Source organism: Saccopteryx bilineata, chromosome 2, assembly GCF_036850765.1.
Source record: "Saccopteryx bilineata isolate mSacBil1 chromosome 2, mSacBil1_pri_phased_curated, whole genome shotgun sequence".
Lineage (NCBI taxonomy): Eukaryota > Metazoa > Chordata > Mammalia > Chiroptera > Emballonuridae > Saccopteryx > Saccopteryx bilineata.
Window position 1 is genome coordinate 333,805,134 of NC_089491.1, and position 25,793 is coordinate 333,830,926.

The 25,793-nt window shown below is 41.1% G+C and overlaps 1 protein-coding gene across 6 annotated transcripts in view; it reads left to right on the top strand.

Moving 5' to 3' along the window:
- The window catches only part of AHCYL2 (adenosylhomocysteinase like 2), a 161,751-nt gene that overhangs the window by 111,300 nt on the left and 24,658 nt on the right, over positions 1-25,793 (top strand). For all 6 annotated transcript variants that reach the window (XM_066262282.1, XM_066262283.1, XM_066262285.1 and 3 more), the window contains exons 3-10: positions 11,472-11,615; positions 12,024-12,124; positions 14,801-14,903; positions 16,943-17,037; positions 19,608-19,714; positions 20,810-20,926; positions 24,797-24,860; positions 25,648-25,736. In XM_066262282.1, coding sequence (XP_066118379.1) covers positions 11,472-11,615; positions 12,024-12,124; positions 14,801-14,903; positions 16,943-17,037; positions 19,608-19,714; positions 20,810-20,926; positions 24,797-24,860; positions 25,648-25,736 — 820 coding nt within the window. The remainder of the gene's footprint in view (positions 1-11,471; positions 11,616-12,023; positions 12,125-14,800; positions 14,904-16,942; positions 17,038-19,607; positions 19,715-20,809; positions 20,927-24,796; positions 24,861-25,647; positions 25,737-25,793) is intronic.

The window sequence follows — 25,793 nt, forward strand, 5'->3', positions numbered from 1 at the left end:
TACCCTGACCCAGGATTGAAATCATAACCTTGGCTTTTCCAGACAATGCTCCAACCATTTGAGCTAAGGAGTCAGGGTCCGTACTTGCCAATTAATGATTAAGGGGAAACCTAAATTGTCCCAAGAAACATGAAAGCATTGTAGCTAGTTCAAGTGAGCCCTTTGCCTTCTCTTCTAAACTGTTACATTGTATTGTTCGTCACTCCTTTCTTTGCGTTAGCATTAATTCAAATATATGGGCCCTGGAGCTGTTGTCCTGGATGCCAGAAAAGCTATTAATTACCATGTAAAGCCCCTGGAAGGCATTGGCCATTTGTGCAGCAGTCCCCAGTATGTGTCTGATCTAATATGGAGCCATTTTATTTTGCTCTTGCCTATGTCTTAGGAAGCTGAGTTGTCTCTTCACATTATACATAGTAATATTCATTAGAAAATTTTAATCGTGACCTAAAGTTTTCTTTGTTGTTCATACAAATAGGAAAGTAGTATTTGTTATGTAAACAAAGAAAGCTTATTTAGGAAACTAACTCTTAGGTTAGGTAGATGGTTATTTATATTTTTATTCATTTTTTTTAGAGAGGAGAGAGGGAGAGAGAGAGACAGAGAGGGAGAGAGAGGAGAGAGAGACAGAGAGGGAGAGAGAGGAGAGAGAGACAGAGAGAGAGAGCAGGGGGAGGAGCTGGAAGCATCAACTCCCATATGTGCCTTGACCAGGCAAGCCCAGGGTTTCGAACCAGCGACCTCAGCATTTCCAGGTCGAAGCTTTATCCACTGCACCACCACAGGTCAGGCCTATTTATATTTTTATATTTATCTTATTACTGTCCACAATAACTGAATGATGTAAGCACATGAGAGAAATTCCTATGGATTTTTGTTTAAAGATACTGTATGTTGTACCTGTCTCTCTCTTTTGTTTTTGTTTTTTGGAGGGGCAAAGGAGAAAGAGAGAGAGAGGGACAGACAGACAAAAAAGGAAAGAGATGAGAAGCATCAACTTGTAGTTGCAGCACTTTAGTTGTTCATTGATTGCTCTCTCATATGTGCCTTGACCTGGGGACTCCAGCTGAGCCAGTGACCCCTTGCACAAGCCAGCAACCTAGGGCTGAAGCCAGCAACCATGAGGTCATGTCCATGATCCCATGCTCAAGCTGGTGACCCCACACTCAAGCTTGTGAGCCTGTGCTCAAACTGACAACCTCAGGGTTTTGAACCCAGGTGGTCCTCAGAGTCCTAGGTCAACACTCCATCCACTGTGCACCGCCTGATCAGGCTATATCTATCTTACTCTGCTGAAATAACCAGCATTGAAAAATTAATAAACCAGTTATATAACTCTGGAAACTATATAGTAACTGTGAAAATGTGAATTTTACATGTTACCTAAAGATTGATATTAAATAATAACTATACTAAATTTTAACTCTAGGTCAGTCTCTTCCCTACACACTAGGTCAGGGGTCCCCAAACTACAGCCCGTAGGCCGCATGCCCTGAGGCCATTTATCCGGCCCCCACCACACTTCCGGAAGGGGCACCTCTTTCATTGGTGGTCAGTGAGCGGATGCACCCTGTGCTCCTGGAGTACTGTATGTGGTAGTGCCGCAAAGCGTGGCATCACTCATGTACAGTACTACTTCCGGTGACGCGCGTCATATCACTTGTTAGGGCTAGCAGTGACAAATATGGAACTGGACATTGACCATCTCATTAGCCAAAAGCAGGCCCATAGTTCCCATTGAAATACTGGTCAGTTTGTTGATTTAAACTTACTTGTTCTTTATTTTAAATATTTTATTTGTTCCCGTTTTGTTTTTTTACTTTAAAATAAGATATGTACAGTGTGCATAGGGATTTGTTCATAGTTTTTTTTATAGTCCGGCCCTCCAATGGTCTGAGGGACAGTGAACTGGCCCTCTGTGTATAAAGTTTGGGGACCCCTGCACTAGATTAACATTTCCAACTGTGTTCCTGCAGAGAAAACCAATGCCTGCCTTTTCAGTAGGGAGGATACCTACAAAATATCTGTTTTACTAGAAGAGTGTGATTACTGCATTGGTTTCTAACTGAACATACACGTAATTGCCTGGTAAGCTCATTGGTGTGTGACATTGTCTGATGTCACCTGGAAAACTTGGACCTTTTAAGTCAAACTATATGAAATTACTAGTTTTATAGTGAAAAAATATCAACCATATATATCCATTTATTACTAGTTTTATAGTAAAAAAATATCAACCATATATATCCATTTAAGGATATTAAGCTCAAGCGTATTGGAGTCAAAACATTCTGGCAATGGAAAATAGCTTAAAGATCAGTTCTTTAGCTCCCCACTGGATGCCAGAATTACCTTGATTGCATCCCTGACAAATGGCTGCCTGGCTTCTTTGGGAGCTTTTAAATGATAGGGTAATCCTTGCTTTATCTAGTTATTTAGCTCCTGGTAAACTTTTATACAATTCCTAGAATTTAAAGATTTACTTAGAAACAAAAATCACCATTTTGGGAACATCCCACTGTCCTGGTAATTCTCATCTGGATATATTCCAGACTAAATTTCCCTTTAAAAATATTATACCTATGACTGTAATATTCCAGATACTGTGTGAACTAATCTACAGGACATGTTATTTTCATAAGCTTCATGCTTTTAAAGTGAATCCCAAGAAAGTGTTTGCTTCTTTCACAGCTGTGTCACACATACTGCTACCTCGTTTTCTGTTTTGGTTTTGGGGTTTTTTCACATGAATAATTGTCAAGCCCTTTTATACAAACTCCAAATAGCGATGCCTACTGCCTTGAGTCTTGGACTGGGAGTTGGGAGACACCTAGTTTCTAGGCTTAGATTCATTTGTGATGTGTTGTGTGATCCTGGAGAACTGCAGCCTGTGAATTCATAACCGAGGCAGTGGAAGTTATATGAGGTGATGCAGAAAAAGCTCCAAACTCATCAAATGAAGAGCCAGGAATAATGGATTTGACTCACAACTTTCTGAGTATGAGAAAATATGCAAATGCATGTCAGTATGAACTTGGAACCCAATTTTAGCAAGTGTTAAAATTTAAGTGACTGTAGAAATTAACATTACAGAGACCCCAAAGACTGACCTTTGGATCTCTTCCCTTCTCTGTCTATACTCTCTCCCCAGATGACCTCATTCAGTCGCATAGTTTTAAATGCCACATAGTATTGACATTTGATTCTCAAATTTGATCTCCAGCTCAACTCTGTCCCCCACACACTGGATCTGTATAGTCAGTTGCCTGCTCAGTCCTTTGACCTTGGTGTATTATAGACATCTCAAACCCCCAGGTCTTAAAAGCTGAGCTCCTGAGTTCCAACTTTATCCCTCTTCAGTCTGTTCATAACAATATAGCAAGATTTATTCTTTTAAAATAAGTCAGGTCATATCACGTCTCATCTCAAAACCCTCCCATGGCTTCCCAGTCTCACTCTGAGTAAAGGCTAAATTCTTACAGTGGCCTACAAGATCCTATCTTATCCAGCTTCCTGTTACATTTCTAGTCATATCTCTGATTTCTCAAACTTCTTGCCTCCCCTGTTATTCATTTTGCTCTAGTCATACTAGGTAGCCTCCTTGCTGTTATTCTGTTTTTTTGGAACTCTCCTGCATTAAGACTTTTGCACTTGCTATTCTCTGCCTGGAATGCTCTAAATATTCTAGCTGGGTATCTTACCTCCAGTTTTGAGCCAAAGTTCACTTCTCAGGAGGGGCCTGGCCTGGCCTGACCAGTGATAGTGCGGTGGATAGAGCCTCGAGCTAGGTTGCTAAGTTGCAGGTTCAAAACCCTGAGGTTGCTAGCTTGAGCATAGGGTATTACAGACATGATCCCATCATTGCTGGCTTGAGCCCAAAGGTCACTGGCCTGAAGCTCAAGGTTGCTGGCTTGAGCAAGGGGTCACTGGCTCAACTTGAGCCCCAGTCAAGGCACATATGAGAAGCAGTCAAGAACAACTAAAAAAGTAATGCAACTACAAGTTGATTTTTCTCATCTCTCTCCCTTCCTTTCTCTATCTCTCTCTTTAAAAAAAAGAGAGAGAGACCTATCCTGACCATCTTTTAAAATTGTACAAACACCTCACCCAACACTCCCTATCAAATTTTTTCCTTTATTTTTCTTCATTGCACTTATCATATAACATATATTTTTACTAATTTATTGCTGTCTTTTCTCCCCTGACTTGAACATGAGATCCAGGAGAGTAGAGATTCCTCTGGTTTTGTACTGCTGGACTTCTAGCACCTAGAACTGTGTTTGACACGAGAGGAGCTCAGTAAATAAATATTGGTGAAAGGTATCCAGAGACATTCTTTTTTTTTTTTTTTTTTATAGAGGCAGAGAGAGTCAGAGAGAGGGATAGATAGGGACAGACAGACAGGAATGGAGAGAGATGAGAAGCATCAATCATCAGTTTTTCGTTGTGACACCTTAGTTCATTGATTGCTTTCTCATATGTGCCTTGACCGTGGACCTTCAGCAGACCGAGTAACCCCTTGCTCGAGCCAGCAACCTTGGGTCCAAGCTGGTGAGCTTTGCTCAAACCACATGAGCCCGTGCTCAAGCTGGTGACCTCGGGGTCTCGCACCTGAGTCCTCCGCATCCCAGTTCGATGCTCTATTCACTGCACCACCCGCCTGGTCAGGCTCCAGAGACATTCTTAATATCCTTTACACCAGGGGTCCCCAAACTACGGCCCACGGGCCACATGCGGCCCCCTGAGGCAATTTATCCGGCCCCTGACACACTTCCGGAAGGGGCACCTCTTTCATTGGTGGTCAGTGAGGGGAGCACAGGATGCATCCTCTCACTGTATGTGAGTACTGTATGTGGCGGTGCCGCAAAGCGAGTCGTCACTCACATGCAGTACTATTTCGGGTGATGCGGGACACACGCATGCGTCACAGCTCCAGAAGTGTATCATATCACTTGTTACGGCTAGCAGTGACAAATATGGACCTGGACATTGACCATCTCATTAGCAAAAGCAGACCCATAGTTCCCATTGAAATACTGGTCAGTTTGTTGATTTAAATTTACTTGTTCTTTATTTTAAAAATTGTATTTGTTCCCATTTTGTTTTTTTAGTTTAAAATAAGATATGTGCAGTGTGCATAGGCATTTGTTCATAGTTTTTTTTTATAGTCCGGCCCTCCAATGGTCTGAGGGACAGTGAACTGGCCCCCTGTGTAAAAAGTTTGGGGACCCCTGCTTTACACCCTTGCTGAGGTCTCTGATACACTCTATGCATGTAAACAGATAAAGTTTTATGACATGTTTTCATTTAGGAACTTCTGCTAACCTTTCTCAGCCAGAGTGCCTCATCTGAATCACAGAACACAGAAAAGGATTTGAGAGACTGATTTCTTAGTCCTTCAAAGGGTGTGTCATAACTGGTACCCTTCAAGATGCATAGAAGAGAAGTTAATTCATATTTTCAATGGATGCTTCAAGGCATTAGAGCTTAATGCTAGTGAAACCTAGGTTGAAAAGGCTGTATTAATCCCTAAAATGATTTTCTGAAAAACCAACTTATAAAAACTCTTTCCCTTAGGACAAAACTCATAAAAACAAGTGAATAGACTTTTCTTTAAAGTTAGATAATTCTCAGTGTAAAGCCAGTATCCAGGGCCACCATCACAGCCGCCTGGCCCATGCAGGTTCGCATTGGATTCGGACAGTCGGTAAAGAAACAACAGAGCCAAAAACTGGTGGGTCATCATCTTTAATCCTAGCTTGCACACGGGGGGCAAGTAAAAACACACACTGGGCTCCAAAACCCACTCACATTCAGTGCTCACAGAGCTACTGACTTATCCGAGTTTCCTAGAATCAAAGGTTTCTAGCTCACCAGACTTATTCACCTCTGTTCCCCATCTCCTTCCTTCTCCCTGCACAAACTCTGCACTAACTGGCTTCTCATTCAACTTCTCCCAGCCTCCTCCATGTGGCCTTTCTCTGCTCTGCTCTCTAATGCTAATCTCAGGAACCGAGAGCACAAGGTCCTAGTCTGCTCCACTTTATAGTGTAGATTCAAAACCTTTAATCCTATATACAAAATAGGGAAGTCTCTAATACAAAGTCACTTATCTGAGGCATGATAGGATTACACCACCCCACATCAAAAAGGGTGGAAAAGGCTTAGTCCTAAAACCAAGCCCCAGGCTACAAGGATCCTGCCTGCCCACAGTCCACCTATACACATTAATATCACCAGGGCAACGGGCCTCCATGTGGGCAGCGCCATCTTTAACAAAGTGAGCATAATATATTTTATCTGCCCAACACTCAGTAATATATTTCTTTATTTTATTTAATTTATTGTGTTTACATAGATTCTAGTGTTGCCCCGAATGCATCCCCCCACCCCCATATTCCCCTCAACAAGTAATATATTTCTTTCTTTCTTTTTTTTTTGTATTTTTTCTGAAGCTGGAAACCGGGAGAGACAGTCAGACAGACTTCCGCATGCGCCCGACCGGGATCCACCCGGCACGCCCACCAGGGGGTGATGCTCTGCCCCTCCGGGGTGTCGCTCTGCCGCGACCAGAGCCACTCTAGCGCCTGGGGCAGAGGCCAAGGAGCCATCCCCAGCGCCCGGGCCATCTTTGCTCCAATGGAGCCTCAGCTGTGGGAGGGGAAGAGAGAGACAGAGAGGAAGGAGGGGCGGGGTGGAGAAGCAAATGGACGCTTCTCCTATGTGCCCTGGCCGAGAATCGAACCCAGGTCCCCCGCACGCCAGGCCGACGCTCTACCGCTGAGCCAACCGGCCAGGGCCCTTTTTCTTTTCTAGTGAGAGTAGGAGAGATACAGAGACAGACTCCCACATGTACCCCAGTGGGGATCCACCTGGTAACCCCATCTGGGACTGATGCTCTGCCCTTCCGGGTCTACTCTAACCGAGCTATTTTTAGCACCTGATGTGGAGGCTTCACAGAGCCATCTTCAGGGCCCAGGGCTAATATGCTTGAACCAATCGAGCCATGGCTGCAAGATGGAGAAAGAGAAGGGGGAGGAGAAGGGTGGAAAAGCAGATGGTCACCTCTCCTGTGTTCCCTGACTAGGAATCAAACCTGGGACTTCCACACGCCAGGTTGACACTCTACACGGATCCAACCAACCAGGACCACTAGCATAGCTTTTCACATGTTTCTAGAGTGTTATTCACCATTGAAATCTGCTACACATGGACACACAGGTCCCTACTGTAATTTACATTATCAAATGAATAGATTGGGCCCAAGAGGAATTAGACTAGTCTAATAGGACTAATTCAATCAGGAGTCTGACTGCTGCTGCTTCTAGCAATAACCCACAGTATCACGGCTGCTAGGAGGTATTCATCAGGCATGAGCCATAAGACATATGTATACATGTTCTTTTTATTATTTTCAAGATTTTATTTATTGATTTTACAGAGAGAGGAGAGAGAGGGGTGGAGTGAGAAGTATCAACTCATCATTGCTTCACTTTAGTTGTTTACTGATGGCTTGTCATACGTGGCTTGACCGAGCAAGCCCAGGGTTTCGAACCAGCAACCTCAGCATTCCAGGTCGAAGCTTTATTCACTACACTACCACAGACCAGGCAGTATGCATGTTCTGTGGGATAGATTGTGGATTAGTGATTCATCAAGTTATGTTTTGATTTTGGGATATCATGAAACAAGACAACATCTCATAGTAATGCTATATTGTACTTTATATTATTTTTCTACGTGAAAGATGAACCTTTTTTTGGTATTATCTCACTTATTCATAAGATTTTTTTTGGTGGTAGTTAGAGGAATGGGAGAGCAAGGCTCTGTTATACTTTCTATTTTACCACTGTATAAACTGAAAATAAGTCACTTAATTCATTAGAGGTAAAGCAAGAGCTATCATTGCCTTAGTTATCAGTTGTTCATTTTTTAGTTAAGTTATGACTCGGCTTCAGAGTGTGCTGATAAGAACAAAAACTACTAAATTCTGTGAGCACTGCACAGGCACGGGGCTGGGTCCCAAAGGCAAAGATGAAAATCAATATTCTTGGCATCAAGAAACTTCCCTTTTAGAAGAGAGATGTTACCAGGGCCTAGGATCCTTGGGCAACTATGAATCAGGAGAGAGGGATGTTTCTGATCATTCAAGAACGTTCAGGGAGAAGAGTAAAATATAATTAAAAAAAAAAAGAACAAAAACTAGAAACTTTTCAAGCATGTGTGTATATATGTGTTGGATTTCTCTACATTTTCCTAGGAAAAATGTTTAATGCTATCTCAACTATTTCCATGAATATGCTACTTTAAATATACTAGCAGAAATGAGTATGGAATGAAAAACTGGATTGTCATACTAGATCAGGAATAATCTTCCCACTGTGTTCACAGAAAGAACACGCTTGGTCTGGGTCTGTCAGCCATTTTGCATTCACAAACATTTTTAATCTGGACAACTGATATTTTTGGTTCTTAACCTAATAACAGGCCTATATATATAATATATAAAGGGCTCTTTGAAAACAAAATCATTTTGGCTACAAAAACAAAACATGTTGATTGAGCTAACTACAACCAGTTGGCTACTGTTAAGAAAATAAAATACTGGGGTTCTTTTTCCATTTTAGAATAGGAAAGTAGTATAATTTTTTTCTTTGAGTTGGAAGAAAACAACTCAAGCTGAAAATTGAAGTGCTTCTCTTAAGGGGAAATTTTGGGGGTTTTGTCGTTGTTTGTTTATTTCCCCTGACTCATTCTTAGGCTCTGAAAGAAGCATAGGAGGGGAGAGCTATTCTGGGTCGAGTTAGGACTCTAGCCTCGGCCTTTATAATCATTGCCAGCCAAGCAACTGCTGCTTGGGTAGATTAGTAAATGACAGAGGTAGAAAAAAAAAGAAACTACTAAATAATATTGTATGTATGTCATTCCTTTTTCATTCAAAATCCTAAAGCTGAATAAAAGCCTTTAAAGACATTATGTCTGTTATTGAATTAAAAATGTGTGTAAAAGCTGGATAATATCAGGTATCATTTATTGAGTGCTTTATATCTACCATTGTACTAAACACTTTGCTTACATTATCTTATTTAATCTTAACAACTTGACTTTAACAAGTCATGTCTGCCTAGTTTATAGTCTGCTTCATAGTACATATTACAATCATAAAGAAAGAAAAAAATTTTTTTTTCTTTACAGGGACAGAGAGAAAGTCAGAGAAAGGGATAGATAGGGACAACAGACAGGAATAGAGAGAGATGAGAAGCATCAATCATCAGTTTTTTGTTGTGACACCTTAGTTGTTCATTGATTGCTTTCTCATATGTGCCTTGACCGTGGGGCTACAGCAGACTGAGTAACCCCTTGCTGGAGCCAGTGACCTTGGGTCCAAGCTGGTGAGCTTTTTGCTCAAGTCAGATGAGCCCGCGCTCAAGCTGGTGACCTCAGGGTCTTGAACCTGGGTCCTCTGCATCCCAGTCCAATGCTCTATCCACTGTGCCACCGCCTGGTCAGGCAGAAAGAAAAACTCTAAATGATTAATTTTGTAGTTAGTTATTTCATGTCTGGCTCATCTGAAAACTCAGACTGAAAACCCCATGAAGGTAAAGACAGCCTATATATCTGTCCTGCATCCCCAGCACTTGGAATGTGCCTGGTACATGGCAGATGCATAATAAAAATTTGTTGAATTTTTGTGTGAATGACTGAACACATGAATGAATTAACAGCCCTATTAAATAGGTTTTGGTATCACCTCTACTTTATTCACCTAGAAACAGAAACAGATTTCAACCAAAGTCTGTCTGACTCCAGAATGCATAACCGCTATATTTCATGGCCATTGGGGAACATAAAAATCATCGTGGCTCTGAAAGGATTTGAAATGTCTGAATGTTCTGGTTGTAAACACTTTCTTCAAAGCAGTTATCTTGTAAATTTGATTCAGGATCAGGGATGACTGTTATTTTTTCTGTCAGGTGGTAAAAGTATGGTTCCCTTAGCCTCCCAATGCATAAACTAATTCTGAGTATTGATTAATGAAACAGGTGACTGCCCAAGAAGCTATTTCTGGGCTCTGTTACCAAAGGTACTTTGAGCTCTCACTCACCCTAGGAGGGAAAACCACAAACTGTTTGTACAGATTAGCTCCTTTCAAGAACAAAAGTCCCTTTGGGGATTTATTAATTCCCTCACCTCCCCTGGTGACCCAAGTTCATTCTTGTTGCCTCGTGTTAGGACTTTGCTCTAAGGCTGTTTTCCAGCTTCAAGAGAGATACTTAGGCCCCTGCTGCCCAAACATTTTGTGGTGCCATGCATGATTAACGTGGCAAGGTCAGACTTGCCTTTTACAGCCCTCCCAGAGATAGACCCTTTGCTAAGAAATCTCAGAAATGTCTTAATTCTCTGAATATAAGTAGATCAGAGTACTAGAGACTGTAGGAGCTCTAAGACTTTGTGGCTTTCTCCCGTTTAAAGTGATGGAAGTACTACTTCTTACCTCATTGGGAAATATTTGATACTTAGAGACAGTACTTTATGTTCCCTAACCTTCCTCTCCCAAAACCTTGACGACTACTTAGGAAGAAACTATTCAAAGAAACTTAAAACATATATTAAGGAAGTATATCGATTCAAATCATCCACCAAATGATCAACTATAAAATTAAATGAATACTAGAAAGATCTCAGCTAAACATGGGAGTAGCAGCCACTGCTGCTGCCTGTTAGACACAATCAGAAGTCTGCCTTTCACCCTCTAGTGTATATTGCTAAATGGATTTGTCATCAGAACATTTTATTATACCAAAAGAGGGTTTATCACTTCTTTGGGAATCTAAAATGCCTAATGCAGGACCCACTAAGGTCAGCAAGAAGGGAGAGCGCACTGAATACTTCATTGTCAATATCTAATTGAGTCTGCAGGCATAGTTCAGCCTTATCAGAGCTAGTCTTTAAAAAGAAAGCTCTGTTATGTCAGACAAACACTTTTGTGTGGTTCTTAATTACTTTCCCATGGGTTCCTTGTTTTCTAGGTCTTAACTATTTAGGAATTGTATTAAAACACAAATTACATCAGGCGTGTAAGCAGCAGACAGAGAAGGGTAGCTAGGATCCCAGAAATCCCTAGGTTGATGACCATGATCTTGCATTTAGAACTTTAATCTGTTGCTACCACAGTGTAATCTCTCTCTGTATATTCAGGGACCTCTGCACATTCTGAAAATAATGTCAGCCCCCGATTACAAGTTAATGCTATCTAGGGAGAATGTCTTTGACAGCCTCCCTCAGCTTGCTCTTGACCTCCAGGCAGCACTTTCCATAGATGATTGGGACAGTCCACAGCCAGTTAGGTGCTTACCAGATGTGTAAATGTGTATAGTGCTGGATGACCACAGAATCCTCACTTCACTCTGTGGTTTGGAGTTTTAAAGGAAGCCATTTTTTCCCCTGAGGGTTTTTTATTGTCTTTCCAGCGGCTTCCTATACAGATAGCTCTGATGATGAGACATCTCCCAGGGACAAGCAGCAAAAGAACTCTAAGGGAAGCAGTGACTTCTGTGTCAAGAACATCAAACAGGCAGAGTTTGGACGAAGAGAAATTGAAATTGCCGAACAAGGTAAAGAAAGCAAGCACCTTTTCCTCTCAAGTTGCCTGTGTCCTTTCGTCCATGTTAATCACTTTCCATGTCCTGGAGCCTTGTAGTTTGTGAGATTTCGGTGTGATGGAAGAGTGCTTATAACAAAAAAAAAAAAATCTGATCTCAAGAAACGCTGTGGGGAGGAAGTGAAGTCTGGCAGGTTGAAGGAACTGCTATACAGGGAAAGGGACAGGCTAGATAAAGACAGCTGGGATAGTGGGAATCCGAACCCTGGAGCATTTGCCTCTGAAAGCCCCTCAGAAAAATCAGGTTTATTGTCTGGACCCCTTGAGAAACCTGATCTAACAGGAATAAGTTTTTCTCTTTACTCTTTCTTTCTCACCCTCCCCTCTCTAATACTGCTGTGTGTGTGTTGGGCCTTTTCAGAAATGCCGGCGCTGATGGCTTTAAGGAAGAGAGCTCAAGGAGAAAAACCTCTGGCTGGAGCCAAAATTGTGGGCTGCACACACATCACCGCACAGACTGCTGTAAGTCTTTCCTCCCTCAACATCACAATAGTTCATAAGCCCTGGCTATTGAGGGCTTGCAACTTGCCAAGCACTAGGTTAAGAGCTTAACAAGTATTAGTTCACTAATCATCCTAATGGCCATGTAAAGCAGATACTCCTAGTTCTAATTTATAAATGAGGAAGTTGAGGCTCAGAGAGTTTAAGTAATCTGTCCAAGGTAATTCAGCTGGTAAACCACAGAATCAAGATTTGACTTTCAGTGTACCTGACTCCCATGCTTATGTTTCTCCCACTGTACTACACTGCCTCCCCTTATCTTCCCTTCCCTTCCGTGGCATTTCCGTGAGGCAGCTCTGTGGTAGGTTGATTTCAGCTGTAAATTAGAGGAGACCTGACTCTACCTGGCCTACATGAACAGGAATTTATTACATTACAGGGACAGAAGTCCAGAGGTCAGCCTCTCAGGGCTCCAGTTCCATCTGTTTATGTCTGTGATTGTCCTGGAGCTGCCTCATCACCACTGAAGTCATCCTCAGGCTAATAGCACGATGGTCACAGCTCTTCAAGCCATCACAGACGGGCATGGGAGAGGGGGGGAAACCATTTGTCACTCTCTCCCGAGAGCAAGGAAACCTTTCCCAGGAGTCCTGTGTGATACTCCATCATGTGTCACTGAGCAGAACTAGATCATATGCCCCTGCCCACCAGGCCTGGACTGGGGTTACTAGCATTGGTTTAGACCAGTGATTCTTACCCCTGTCAGAGTTACCAGATAATGCCCCTTTGTATACAGAAATATTTTGCAATGCCCCTGTATTATCTTAAAATGAAATTTGGATATAACATATCTAGCTACATATATTTTTTATTTAATTGACATAGCTCTGGCCAGGTAGTTCAGTTGGTTAGAGCATCATCCTGAAGCACAGAGGTTGCCAGTTCAATCCCTGGTCAGAGCACATACAGGAGCAGATTGATGTTCCTCTCTCTCTCTCTCCCTTTCTCACTAAAAATCAATGAATAAGTAAATTAAATCAACATAAAATTTAATGAAATATGAAGGAAGAATAAAATAAAAGTAATCTATAATAAGATAATGTGTATTTTGATATATAAATGCTTAGGTACAAGTATAGTAGAATAGTCAGATATTTGACTTATAGCATTATTTAAATGAAAGTGCTACAAATATAGATACAAATCTGTTACTGGTTTTACTGCATCAGAACAACAGAGCCAAATTATATTATTTTTTTTAATTATAAAAAACTTTTTGTAAATTTCTAAACAATAACAAAAAGTATGAGTTTTCATTTACATAGTTGTGCATTCTTGGAAAATCTGTTGTTATTTTGTATCAAAACTACAAAAGCACTGTTTGTTAATATGAAAAGTGGAATAAGGTTCTAAACTCAAATAAATAGATTTTTCACTTTTGTGAACTTTCCATTGGACCATTTGAAAATTGGTTCCTTTGTAAAATACTGTCTTGTGCTTTCAAACTGGTCTTACCCGTAAATGCGAGGAGCAGTCCCCTCCCAACTATTGTGATGACCAAAAGTGTCCTCATAGTTTTCCAAATGTCCCCTGTTGAGAACCACTGAGTTAGAGTCACTGTCAAAGCTGTAATAGATACTGAGTCGCCAATCATAATGAGCCCACTACAGGAAATTGGTGTGCTGAGAAATGGTCTGGATTCTTTTATAGGATTTGTAAGATCCAGGTCATTTATATGGCTAGGTCAACTTCCAAAAGATTGTCTTTTGGAAGCACTTATATGGCCACATTCCTTATTAAGAACAGCAGAGATTCCTTAATACACAGACAGCTGCTGCTAGCATCTTCACTTGGAACCTTTCTTGGGCTTCCCCAGACAGGGGCATGAGACTTCAGTGTGGTGGCTTAAAATAGTAAGTGCTTCTGTACTGTCTCATGTTGCTAATTTATATCTAGCTTCTTTTTTACCTCCTGGCTCACTGAACAGTACCACCCTTCAAGGTTCCTTCTGCTTTTTATTGAAGGAATCAAAATCAGAGTAATTACAACTAGTTTACCAATTTTAACATTATTTTAATATACCCTCCCCACACTTTTTTCTTTTTCCTTTAAAAAATTAATTGCAGCCATTGCCAGATAGCTCGGTTGGTTAAAGCATCGTCCTGAAGCACAGAGGCTGCCAGTTTGGTCCCCGGTCAGGGCACATACAGGAACAGATTGATGTTCCTGTCTCTCTCATTATCTCTTCTTCTCTCGATTAAATCAATCAATCAATAAAAATATTTTTTAATTTGTTGATATTTTTAAAAAGAAGAGTTATGGTTTTGTAAATCATCTGGCTTTTTCTTGTTAGGATACAGAAAACTTCAAGAGAAGCTCACACGCTCAAAAGAAAGAGAACTATAAATTGGTGGTTTTTAAAAAATATTCTGGGTCTGAAATCCTTGGTTTAATTAAGTCTTACAGAGAGGCTCAGTATGTTAAATGGGTAAATGGATACAGCCTGTCTGGAGGCTTCCCCCATGCCTACCCCAACCCTTGCCCCCTTAGCAATACTAGAGTTTCTGTAGAGCACAATTTGAAAATCTTTAGCCCAGGTTATTCCTGATGTACTTTCTAGTTGTTAAATATATAAACTTAATCTCCTTGACCAATTGTTTGGTTCTGGCTTGCTCATCTGCTTTCTCTTTAATACAGGTGCTCATGGAAACTCTGGGTGCTCTGGGGGCACAGTGCCGGTGGGCTGCCTGCAATATCTATTCCACTCTCAATGAAGTGGCCGCTGCTCTAGCAGAAAGTGGTAAGAGCCTTGCTTGTTCTCTGTGTCTTTGGCTAAAGTAACTTTCTGAAAGTTCCATTGTTTCACTATAAATTCTTAAGAAAGGTTGATATTAAAGGAGCTATCTTGGTAAAAATGGATCCTTATTTTATTTATTTTATTTTTTATTGGTGATTTTAGAGAGGAAGGGGGAGAGAGAAAAAGTAAACATTGACTTGTCGTTTCACGTATTTATGCATTTATTGGTTGATTCTTGTATTTGCCCTGACCAGGGATGGAACCCACAACCTTGGTCTATTGGGACAACGCTCTAACCAACTGATATACTCAGCCAGGGACAATGAATTCCTATTTTTGATGAGTTTACTCTCTTTCTGGGCTTCTCTCTCTCTCTCTTTTATTTTTTCTTGTTAAATATGATGTAGGTAACTTTCTGGTAACTGGAATTCTCACCATTTCCCAACTACACTTTGATGTTCCTTGCTTCCACAGAGAAGGTATTTACAGTTGTAAATATCTTATGCCTAATAACCCTTTATTAGTTAATGCTTTGCCTAGGCCAGCTAATATTAGAGCACCACTGAACACTACTCCCTGGGTAATATGGATTAAAAAGGAAAATGCTTCGGGCATGGTTTTGTGGTCCTGTTGGTTTTCCAGCAGTTTGCCCTGACTTAATGTTTGGTGTTTCTGCTTCAGCAGTAAACAGGATTTGACCACTATGGCCACTGACAATTGAAGGACAAAAGGAACAGCAACATTTGGATTTGCCAGTGTTTTCTCCTCACTCCCTGGCAGCACAGCACAACTCAGGGAAGCAAACCCTTGCTTCAGAGCTCCTGAGAAAGGGTGGGAAAGCCCTGTAGTGCAGGCCTATCCCTCCTTTGCTACACCTATGGCATTTCATGTGTTCTCTTGTTTACAGTCATTCATGTATAAAATTTTTATTAATGTGTAAAATATGTAAAAAAGATACACAAATATTAAATATATGGCACAATGAATTGTACGTACACGATCTTTATTAAAGACAAATGAGGCCCTGGCCGGTTGGCTCAGTGGTAGAGCGTCGGCCTGGTATGCGGGAGTCCCAGGTTCAATTCCCGGCCAGGGCACACAGGAGAAGCGCCCATCTGCTTTTCCACCCCTTCCCCTCTCCTTCCTCTCTGTCTCTCTCTTCCCCTCCTGCAGCCAAGGCTCCATTGAAGTAAAGTTTGCCTGGGCACAGAGGGTGGCTCTGTGGCCTCTGCCTCAGGCACTAGAATGGCTCTGGTTGCAGCAGAGCAATGCCCCGAATGGGCAGAGCATCGCCCCCTGGTGGGCATGCTGGGTGGATCCCAGTCGGGTGCATGCGGGAGTCAGTCTGACTGCCTCCCTGTTTCCAGCTTCAGAAAAATACAAAAAGGAAAAAAAAAAAGACAAATGAGACAGTTTCTTTGCTCTCAGCATCTTATATTGTTGTTGAGAAAAGACATTGAAAGACAGTGGTAATACAAGAGCACAGATGATAAAAGCCACGCAGATAATAAATTCACATTTAGCATTCAAATGAGGGGTTTGTAAAAGTTCACATTCCGCGAGAGTTCTCTTCCAGCTGAGTTAATCAGGCTTCATTCGGAACATGACACTTAATGGGCCCTGGAGTAATGAATATTTGAGCAGGTGGAGGAGAGTGGGAGGGCGTTCCTGATGGAGGATGAGATGGCTACAGCTTGGAGGCAGGAAAAGTCAGAGTGGAGCTGGGGAAAGGGGAGAATTCTGGTTGAACTGGATCAAGAAGTACTTTTTTCTAGTTTTTTCCCTTGAGTCATATTTTTAGCATCTATCATACACTTGTCCCTTTTGTTTGTCCTCTTTGGTCTAACAAGAGCAAAATGGCACCAAAGACAAAGGAGTGGATAAAGGGGCTGAAGACAATACAAATCAGTGAAGAACATTGATCCCAGGAGTACAGCAGAATGAGAGAGTTTGTAATTGAGGAAACCAGTATCTTCTTGCCAGGATTTAGGTCAGCCCCCTTTTTTAGGCTTTAATGATTTCTCTTTGTTCCTTTTTCTCAGGATTTCCTGTCTTTGCCTGGAAAGGAGAGTCCGAAGATGACTTTTGGTGGTGCATTGATAGATGTGTGAATGTGGAGGGCTGGCAGCCAAACATGGTGGGTTAGATTCTACTAGCACAGTTCTGTAGGGGCCAAGGACTGGGAGGACGGAGAGGCAGAGTTTGGCCTAGGAGAGCCTTTCCCAACAGGAAAGAAGGAAAATGAGGTACCTGGCTTCCAACAGAACTAGGTGCTTATACTCAGGGCACCCCCAAGAATGTCGAACCTCTCTGTAGCCTCAGTGTAATTGTTGGTGGTGATCTTAGAATCATTCATGTTCATTAGCAACATTAAAATGCTGCACAGAATTCACACTTGGCTGGTTAAAAAGTGAGATTGAGGAGTTACCATCCCCTACCACCTCCCACTACCGTCCCCTAACAACAACAATAATCTAAACACTCACACACCCACTCCTGTGGTACCTCACTTTCTCTCTAGAATCATATGCTAAAGTTATAGTAAACATAAAGGATTTCCAAGTTCAAATTTCTTCTTTTTACTCATTCTCCACGTTAAGAAAGATAACGAGGCAAAGTTTGGGTTATTTTTGCTTTCTTTTTATTTTTATTTCATTTTTTGAAATATCAAGTTCTTGAAGTCTGATAGCATATCAGATTCACAAAGAGAAGAAGAAAGCTGCACAAAGTATGAGGCACTCCCCCTTTACAAACATTTCTGCATATGAGTGAGAAGAGAAGTTAAGGAATCAACTGAAACTTTTTTCAGTTTTTCCTTGAAGCTGTAGTTCAACTCTTGCTGCTAAATACTCCAGAGCAGGCCTTACCTGGGACACAGCAGAGAAAAGCAGCCTTGCTCTCTGGCTTGTGATTAGATCATCTCACACCAAGTGGTGGTTTGAGGAACCTGGGATAAGCCTTCATATCCTGAAAGCGAGGGAGTGGTCGGCTTTAAGATGAGCCAGCTCATTCTAACAGAGGTCATCAGTGATAGGAGGGAGTATGACTGATAGGCACAAAAGAAGATATGTCAGGGGGTTTCTAATGGAAATATAATGGTAATTTTATAGCCACAAATGCAGGGAGGATGGGATTGTTCCCAGAGAGCTTTCATAGACAGCACAAACTGCTGGAGAGAATAATGAAGAGAGTAAGACAAGGGTAAAAACAGTTGTCACCCACAGAAAACAGGACCCATATCTCATTGGATCAAGGTCTAGAACTTTTCCTTGCTTTCCAACCTCAGTAAGATTCTCTGGTGATAAAAATTTTTTGCAATAATTACATGGTGAGAATTATGAGCTACATTCATTAAATACATGTTAGATAGAGCATCTGGCTGCCTGTGTTAGATACCTTCATTAAAAAGGAAAAGTGAACGAGAATAGTGGGACTGAAGACATGGAGTTTCCAATTGCTCAGTCTTTTTTGTCTCTGATCCTTTGTGTGGCTGGGGAATCAGGCTGCAAGGGGAAACTCCATGAGGGATTTCATACATGCAAAAAGGGAGAGGGAAACTCAGAGAAGACTTCCTGTTCCAAGGGTTCTACTGGAAGAAAATGGAGTATAAATTTACAGTGTGGAGCAAGTGTAGCGTTTTAATGAGCTCCATCCTGCATCCCTGCTCTCAAATAAGGTTTAGTTGAGTCAGAGAAAGTAGATGAAAAGCAAGAGCAGAAGCAAAAAAGAGATAGGTGGTAGGCATGAGGTTGGGGATTTTGTGTGCCCAGAGGTCCAGGATGGCATTTTTGGTACTTGCAGCAGGGTTGATAATTGATGGACTCAAAATGGGTGCATGCCAGCAGAGAGCAGCTCAGTTCCGTGGGGCTTTCCAGGAGGATGGGTATAACAATTTGGAAAGTTCTGCCAAACATTTCTGACAGTTCAGTGAAGGGCTAAAATGCCATACCCTGTGCCTAATAGTTTTCTGAGCTGATCTTTCTTTAGTTTATAATTCAGAAACCATCCTCTGCTGCTGAAAGCTCCAGTGGGCACAGCTTTGTTTCTCTTTAACACCATCCTGAAAGAGTGGGGAGCTATTCAGAAGCATGCGTGCAAAACCTGCGTGCTGCATGGTTCCCTAGTTATTTTTAATCGGGTTAGAGACGGTGTGAGTTGTGCCAGGCAGAACCCTACGGTACTGCCTGATAATTTGGGAAGGAAAGTGCCTGTACTTTGGGAGAAGTAAAGGTTTTATGAGCCATTGTTCTGGTAAGAAGACTAATTATCTGGCTTTATTTAGACTAAGCTTTTACTGTTTATACTTAAAGTCCTGAATTTAATGAATAGAAATATAGTAGTGTCAAATTTAGGCTTTCTGAATATCTACAGTACATTCAAGAACCTAGTGGCTTAAATAACCACTCAAGTTATTAGTCCATAAGAAGATCTTCACTGTATTGCTGTGGGTTTTGCTTTATTAGGTGTGTCATGTGGAAAGGTCATTTGACTATGAAAATTGTAGTTGGTTTTTCACCCCTCATTGTCATTCTCTATAGTACGATGACTGGTCATTTTACTGGCTTTACGTTACTTTGCGTAGCCATGTGGGAAGTTTGAAATAGATATAAATTGACAATTAGAAATTGGGATACAAGACCTAGAGAAGCACTGGAAACATTGAGCCTTCAGCAAAATGAATGTCAATATTGATGCTTGTTATTGCAGATCTTGGATGATGGAGGGGATCTAACTCACTGGATTTATAAGAAGTATCCCAACATGTTTAAGAAAATCAAGGGCATAGTAGAGGAGAGTGTAACTGGAGTCCATAGGTGAGATTTGACATGGGCATACTGGTTTTATGCAGCCTAGACATAAACTTTCATAATCACATACCTATAGAATCTATTGTGTTAAAATTGGACCCTACTGTGAAGTAATGAGATCTGAGTCTGCACACTTGTTTTTTGAATTAATAACACAAATAACTTAATATAGTGAGGGCAGGGACAGGTAGGGAAACAAGAGTGGTTCATGTTTTCTAGTCATTATAATACAGTAATGGCTTGTCCTTTGGGGGATGAATTAATTCATTTATAGAGCAGATAGGTATTGAACTTCTACAGTGGACCAGGAGCAGCTCTAAGGACCGTGCTAGGGATCTAGCACCAGGCAAAACAGACAGAAGCTTGGGTCTTGGTAGTGCTTACATTCTTACATAGAGAGCAAGGGTTTAGGTTTCTTTTTCTCAAATGAGCAATAATTTCCTGAGTAAAATTGAAATGATTTCTGTTCACTGTTATTACCTGGAAAGAACTGAAGATATGAAATAAAAGCTTTAGGGAAGTAAATTCTGAATAAGCCACCATTACTGCTTGAGTATTCACTGATCTTTCTGAATATACAAAACTATGGGCTGCGCCATACTTTCAGACTCTTTGAAAGGAATGAATTTTGAATAAAACACCTGGTTCTGATTTTCAGTTGACTCAGTTTAAATAAAACTTCTATATAGAGAGATACATATTTATAGGTTTGTGCACTGAGATTATAAAATTGAGACTATTTAGAAGATAAAATTATTGCATTAGAGTAGTGGGATTAAAATAGTACTTAAAGTTAATTTTTATTATTTAAAAAGGGCAATAAAATTATAAGCAGTTTAAAATTTTATACTTTAATCCTTGTAATTTAGAGGTGGGTCAGAATTTTCCCACAAAGCTTTGGACTAAGATCTTTATTCTAAGCTCTATACAGACTGTAGAAAGACAGTTTTTATTTCTATATATACACCTGATAGGGTAAATTAGTCATGCCTCATGCTCTCATGCCTACCCAATCAACATATCTCTGAAATTTGATATAAAGTTGACAGTAGATCATAGTATCTCATTGTTTTATGTTCTCTTGATTTCCCTCATCCGCAGGCTGTACCAGCTATCCAAAGCTGGGAAGCTGTGTGTTCCAGCCATGAATGTCAATGACTCAGTCACCAAACAGAAATTTGACAACCTCTACTGTTGCCGTGAATCGATTCTTGATGGGTAATTTTTTATTACCTTTGGAATGAACTTGGATTGTTGAAGTTCTGTTTTGGTTTGGGTTATTTCTGGAAATAATTCATATAGCACCTCTGGGTCTATCATAACACTATTGCAAGCAAACCTATTTTACTTAAATAATCAGACTAGCCCCTGTCTGATTATGGCAGAGTTTTTACGTGGAACAAGCCTGAGAGTAACTAACTGAAGTTATTATAAACATAGAAGTATCTTTGATGGTTTGGGAAAATGTTACATATATTCCTATTCTAGGTCATATTGCCAGTTGTTAAGCTCCAACTAGCATATATTTCTCTTGCCATCTGGGAAGTTGTGGTGAGCAAAGAATCAATTCACAAAGGTGTTTCTAGTTTTTCAAATATGTAAGAATTGCAAGCCTGACAAAAATCTACTTAGAGATATACCAAATACTATGCCCTTGCAATACCCAGTTTCTGTTTCTATACCTGTGCCCTGACTTTGCTTCATTCTTGCTAGGAACACTCAGTAATTCCGTATCTGAAACCATTAAGTTGGTTTCCATCATGTGTGGTTAATGGAAAAGTGAGGAAAAGCCCTGTGGACCACATTGCCAACCAGTCTGGACCCTGGGCAGTTTGTAACACCACAGGCCTTGGAGCCATAAAGACCTTGGTTTGACTATTGGTTCTATGATTTATTACCTCCAAGGCTCTGGACTTGTTATTTAGCATCTCTGTACCTATTTCCTCATCTGTGAAATGGTGACAGTAAGACCTGCCTCACGGTGTTATTGTGAGGATTAAATGAGGTAAGATATGAGTCCTGGTGTTTAATGTTATTTCTATTACTCTTTTTTTTAGAACCCTGTGCAGTAAGTTCTCAGATTGAGTTAGATCTTAGGGGAAGCTTTTTGCTTTGAATTGGGGGGGGGGCAGTATTCATTGCAATTTTGAGCTATTATTAATTATTACTCCTTTGAGTCAATAGTATTGTCAGATAGAATGGACATTTACATGAATTTTTAATTCATCAATCTGTTTGGGACTATCCCCCTACTTCTGTTCACATTTAAGGGTTATTATAATAAAAATAGCCTTGTGCCTGATAAAATCAGTAATAATATGGTATATGCTCATTAAAATATTTACTCATCCACAACTAAGTATCTTATAGATTTTTCAGGTCTCATATCTCTGAGCCTATACTGGGTTCAGTAAAAGATACATAAAGGCACCAATACTAGTTCATAAAAACGGCCCGAGCCTGTCCTCAGCAATGTTTACCCTGTGGAGAAGGAAGATTCTTTAGTCCCAGATGTGTGAGCGTGACAGTGAGATACAAGCTGTGAAACAGAAGTTAAGGTTAGTAAAGAAATAGGAAAACACCATTGACCAGAAACCTGCTGAGTGGTAAGAGTTCACTGGTACCTTCAGATGGTGAGAAATTTTCCAACTGGGTCATGAGCAGCAGCTGTTCCTCTCAGAGGAGTTGAGAGCAGGAGAATTACAGAAAAGGCAAAGCAGGCTCCAGGGAAGGCTGCAGTGGAAGGGAGAGGACATTCAACCCAGTAGAAAGCTCACATGAGGAAAGGATTGGTAATTGAGCTTTTGTAGTTCGAAGCAGGTTACACACATGAGCTATGTAGGAATGACCCACTGACTCCTAGCGGGCACTTCTGTAATAGGTCTGCAGTGCCAAAAAGCAGGGCAAGCGTAGCCTTCTGGAGTCTGAGGTTCCACTTGGTAGGAAGACTAAGAATATCCTAGATAAGATTTTCAGATCATAAAATAGATTATATTTCAGGAACTCTTCTAGAGGGTCCTGGGGCTAGAAGAATTAGAAGTCAAGAGACTTGACATGACTCTCATATACCACCAAAGAGCTTACCCCTATTCACCACCCCCCCAAAAATCCTTCTCTGACTGAGGTCTTTTCTATCCTTTATCCTCGAACCTTGAGGCAAATGTGGGTCCCTGAGATCACAGGGAAATCACTACCTAACTGGAATCCATCCAGGTCTCTCACCCTATCATTTATTTGCAGAGTAGTTGTATTGGTGAAGTTTCCTCTCCACCCCGCAGCCATTTGTAGTCAGGAAAGACTACAAATAGTTGGGAAGAGAGGCAGAAAGGCTTGAGGGCAGTCAAAGCAAAGGAGGCTCAGAAACATGATGTGTTATTGATTTCCCTGCTGTGCTAGCCCTTCTGGGACCATTCTCCTGAGCCCTGATTTTTGAGCATGGTAGCAGCCCAGCCAGACCAGACTTACTCTCTTCACTCACCAAGAATTGCCTCTGCACTTGATATTTATTGAGTTTCATTTGGATTTAGGGAGTTACACTATTCCCCTTGAGTGGAGTTGTCAAACCATTAAAAAGACAGGATTCCTCCTTTGCCTGTGGGGCATTTATAGACTTTTTAGTAGGAAAGGTTAACAGTTAGATAAGTGAATACAAACACCCAACAAATTTTTGTAGGGACTGTCAATCTCAGAATAGGCTGGTTTTAGTTGAAAACCTTCCTCTGCCTTCCTAGTCAGGGATTCCTAGAGAGAGAGACTGACTGAACGTAAAAAGAAACCAGAAACTGCTCCTACAGTTTCTTCCATGAGACCCTGAAAACAGAAAGGAACTTTATGTTGGTTTCATAGAGAATCAGAGACGAAGTAGAACGTGTCTGAGAAGGAAATCACCCCAGAAAACTCACTATCGCATGTAGTCAGTGTTGGCATGTTTCAGAGCTACTCTCTAGCTTCTTGCCCATCACCCTCCCTGTTGAATTAATGTGGGACCTGTTGGCCATCATGATACCATTAAATGTAGTACTGACTTATCAGGTTAGATTTTATGTGTCTGTCTAATTCAGGAAGGTAGAATGTTTTCATTCACCCGGAGTTTGTCACCTAGATAAAAAGTGCACTATTTTTATTTTCTGCTTTGTATCTTTTGCTTCCAAATGTCATATAATAAACATATATTGCTTTTATGGTTTGGGGTGTTTTTTTTAGTGAGAAAGAGAGAGAGAGATGAGAAGCATCAGCTCGTAGTTGTGGCACTTCAGTTGTCCATTGATTGTTTCCCATATGTGAGTGGGGGTCTCTAGCCAAGCCAGTGAGCCCTTGCTTAAACCAGCAACCCCTTTCTCAAGCCAGTGACCTTGAGCTCAAGCCATCTACTTTGGGGTTTAAACCACAGACCTTGGGGCTCAAGCCATTGACCATAGGATCTTGCCAATGATCCTATGCTCAAGCTGGCGACCTTGCGCTCAAGTTGGATGAGCCCATGCTCAAGTCGGTGACCTCGGGGTTTCAAACCTAGGACCCCAGCATCCCAGGTGGATGCTCTATCCACTATAGCACCACTAGTCAGATTATTGCTTTTATGTTTAAAAGTTATTTGTAGTTTATAGTTTTTTCCTTCTGTACCACTCCAAGACGAGTAGAAAAAAGAAAGAAAAAAATGAGACGCACATAGAGATGCAATTTATTAGATAGCATGAGTGAGAAAAAACATTTTACTAAAACTTTCTAGCCTGACCAGGCGATGGCACAGTGGATAGAGCATTGGATTGGGACACAGAGGACCCAGGTTTGAGACCCTGAGGTCACCAGCTTGGGTGTGGGCTCATCAGGTTTGAGCAAGGCTCACCAGCTTGAGCTCTTCTGTCTGTCTGTCCATCCCTATCTGTCCTTCTCTCTCTCTCTGTCTCGGTCACAAAAAATGAACAAACAAAAAACTTGCTAGTTATTAAATATTTTATCTAGGATATAAACTAGGCTTTCTTTTAAAATAGAAAAAGAAAAAGAAAACTACAAACCATGAAAATAAGGAACACAATCTAATCTCAAGGGAGAAACGAAAAGATTTTTCTAACATAATTTTTTCTCTGCTAGGCTTAAAAGGACAACAGACATGATGTTTGGTGGAAAACAGGTGGTGGTCTGTGGCTATGGAGAGGTAAGGTTTACCCTTTCAATTATTAGGTGTTTAAAATGTATTTTTTTTTTTTACAGGGACAGAGAGAGGGATAGACAGGGACAGACAGACAGGAATGGAGAGAGATGAGAAGCGTCAATCATCAGTTTTTCGTTGCGGCACCTTAGTTGTTCATTGATTGCTTTCTCATATGTGCCTTGACCGTGGGGCTACAGCAGACCGAGTAACCCCTTGCTCGAGTCAGCGACCTTGGGTCCAAGCTGGTGAGCTTTGCTCAAACCAGATGAGCCTGAGCTCAAGCTGGTGACCTCGGGGTCTCAACCTGGGTCCTCCGCATCCCAGTCCGATGCTCTATCCACTGCGCCACCGCCTGGTCAGGCTTAAAATGTATTTTGCTGAAACACACTAGAAATTTTCATTTGAATGCACATAAGAGTATATTCACTTACAGCTTTAGATTGGAGGAGTGGTAACTTAGAGACTCTCTGGTTAAAGTTCAATGTTTCTTTTTCCCTTCATATTTTTGCCGTTTTTTTCTAAAGTTGATTTTCTGACCATTCTTTTAGATTGAGTTTAGATTACAATCTGTCTGGAGGGTGTTTCTTATACACATGCATGTGCAAAGCAGGGGCTAGGAGTTTGTTTATGAACTTCATTCATTTATTTGTTTTTCTTATTTTTCCTCAAGCATGAATCTATTCAGTGAAATTCCTTTGGGGGTGGAAAGTAGGGTGCACTTTACCAGAAGCTTTGAGAGACTGTTTTCCTGTTGACTTTCCTTATTACGTGTGCTTTCTCCCTTTTTCAGGTGGGAAAGGGGTGCTGTGCTGCCTTAAAAGCCATGGGCTCTATTGTGTATGTGACTGAGATCGACCCTATTTGTGCTCTTCAAGCCTGGTAAGCATGCAAAAGGAGGCTTGCTTTTCCTTCTCACCCCCATCTAACATGTGATCT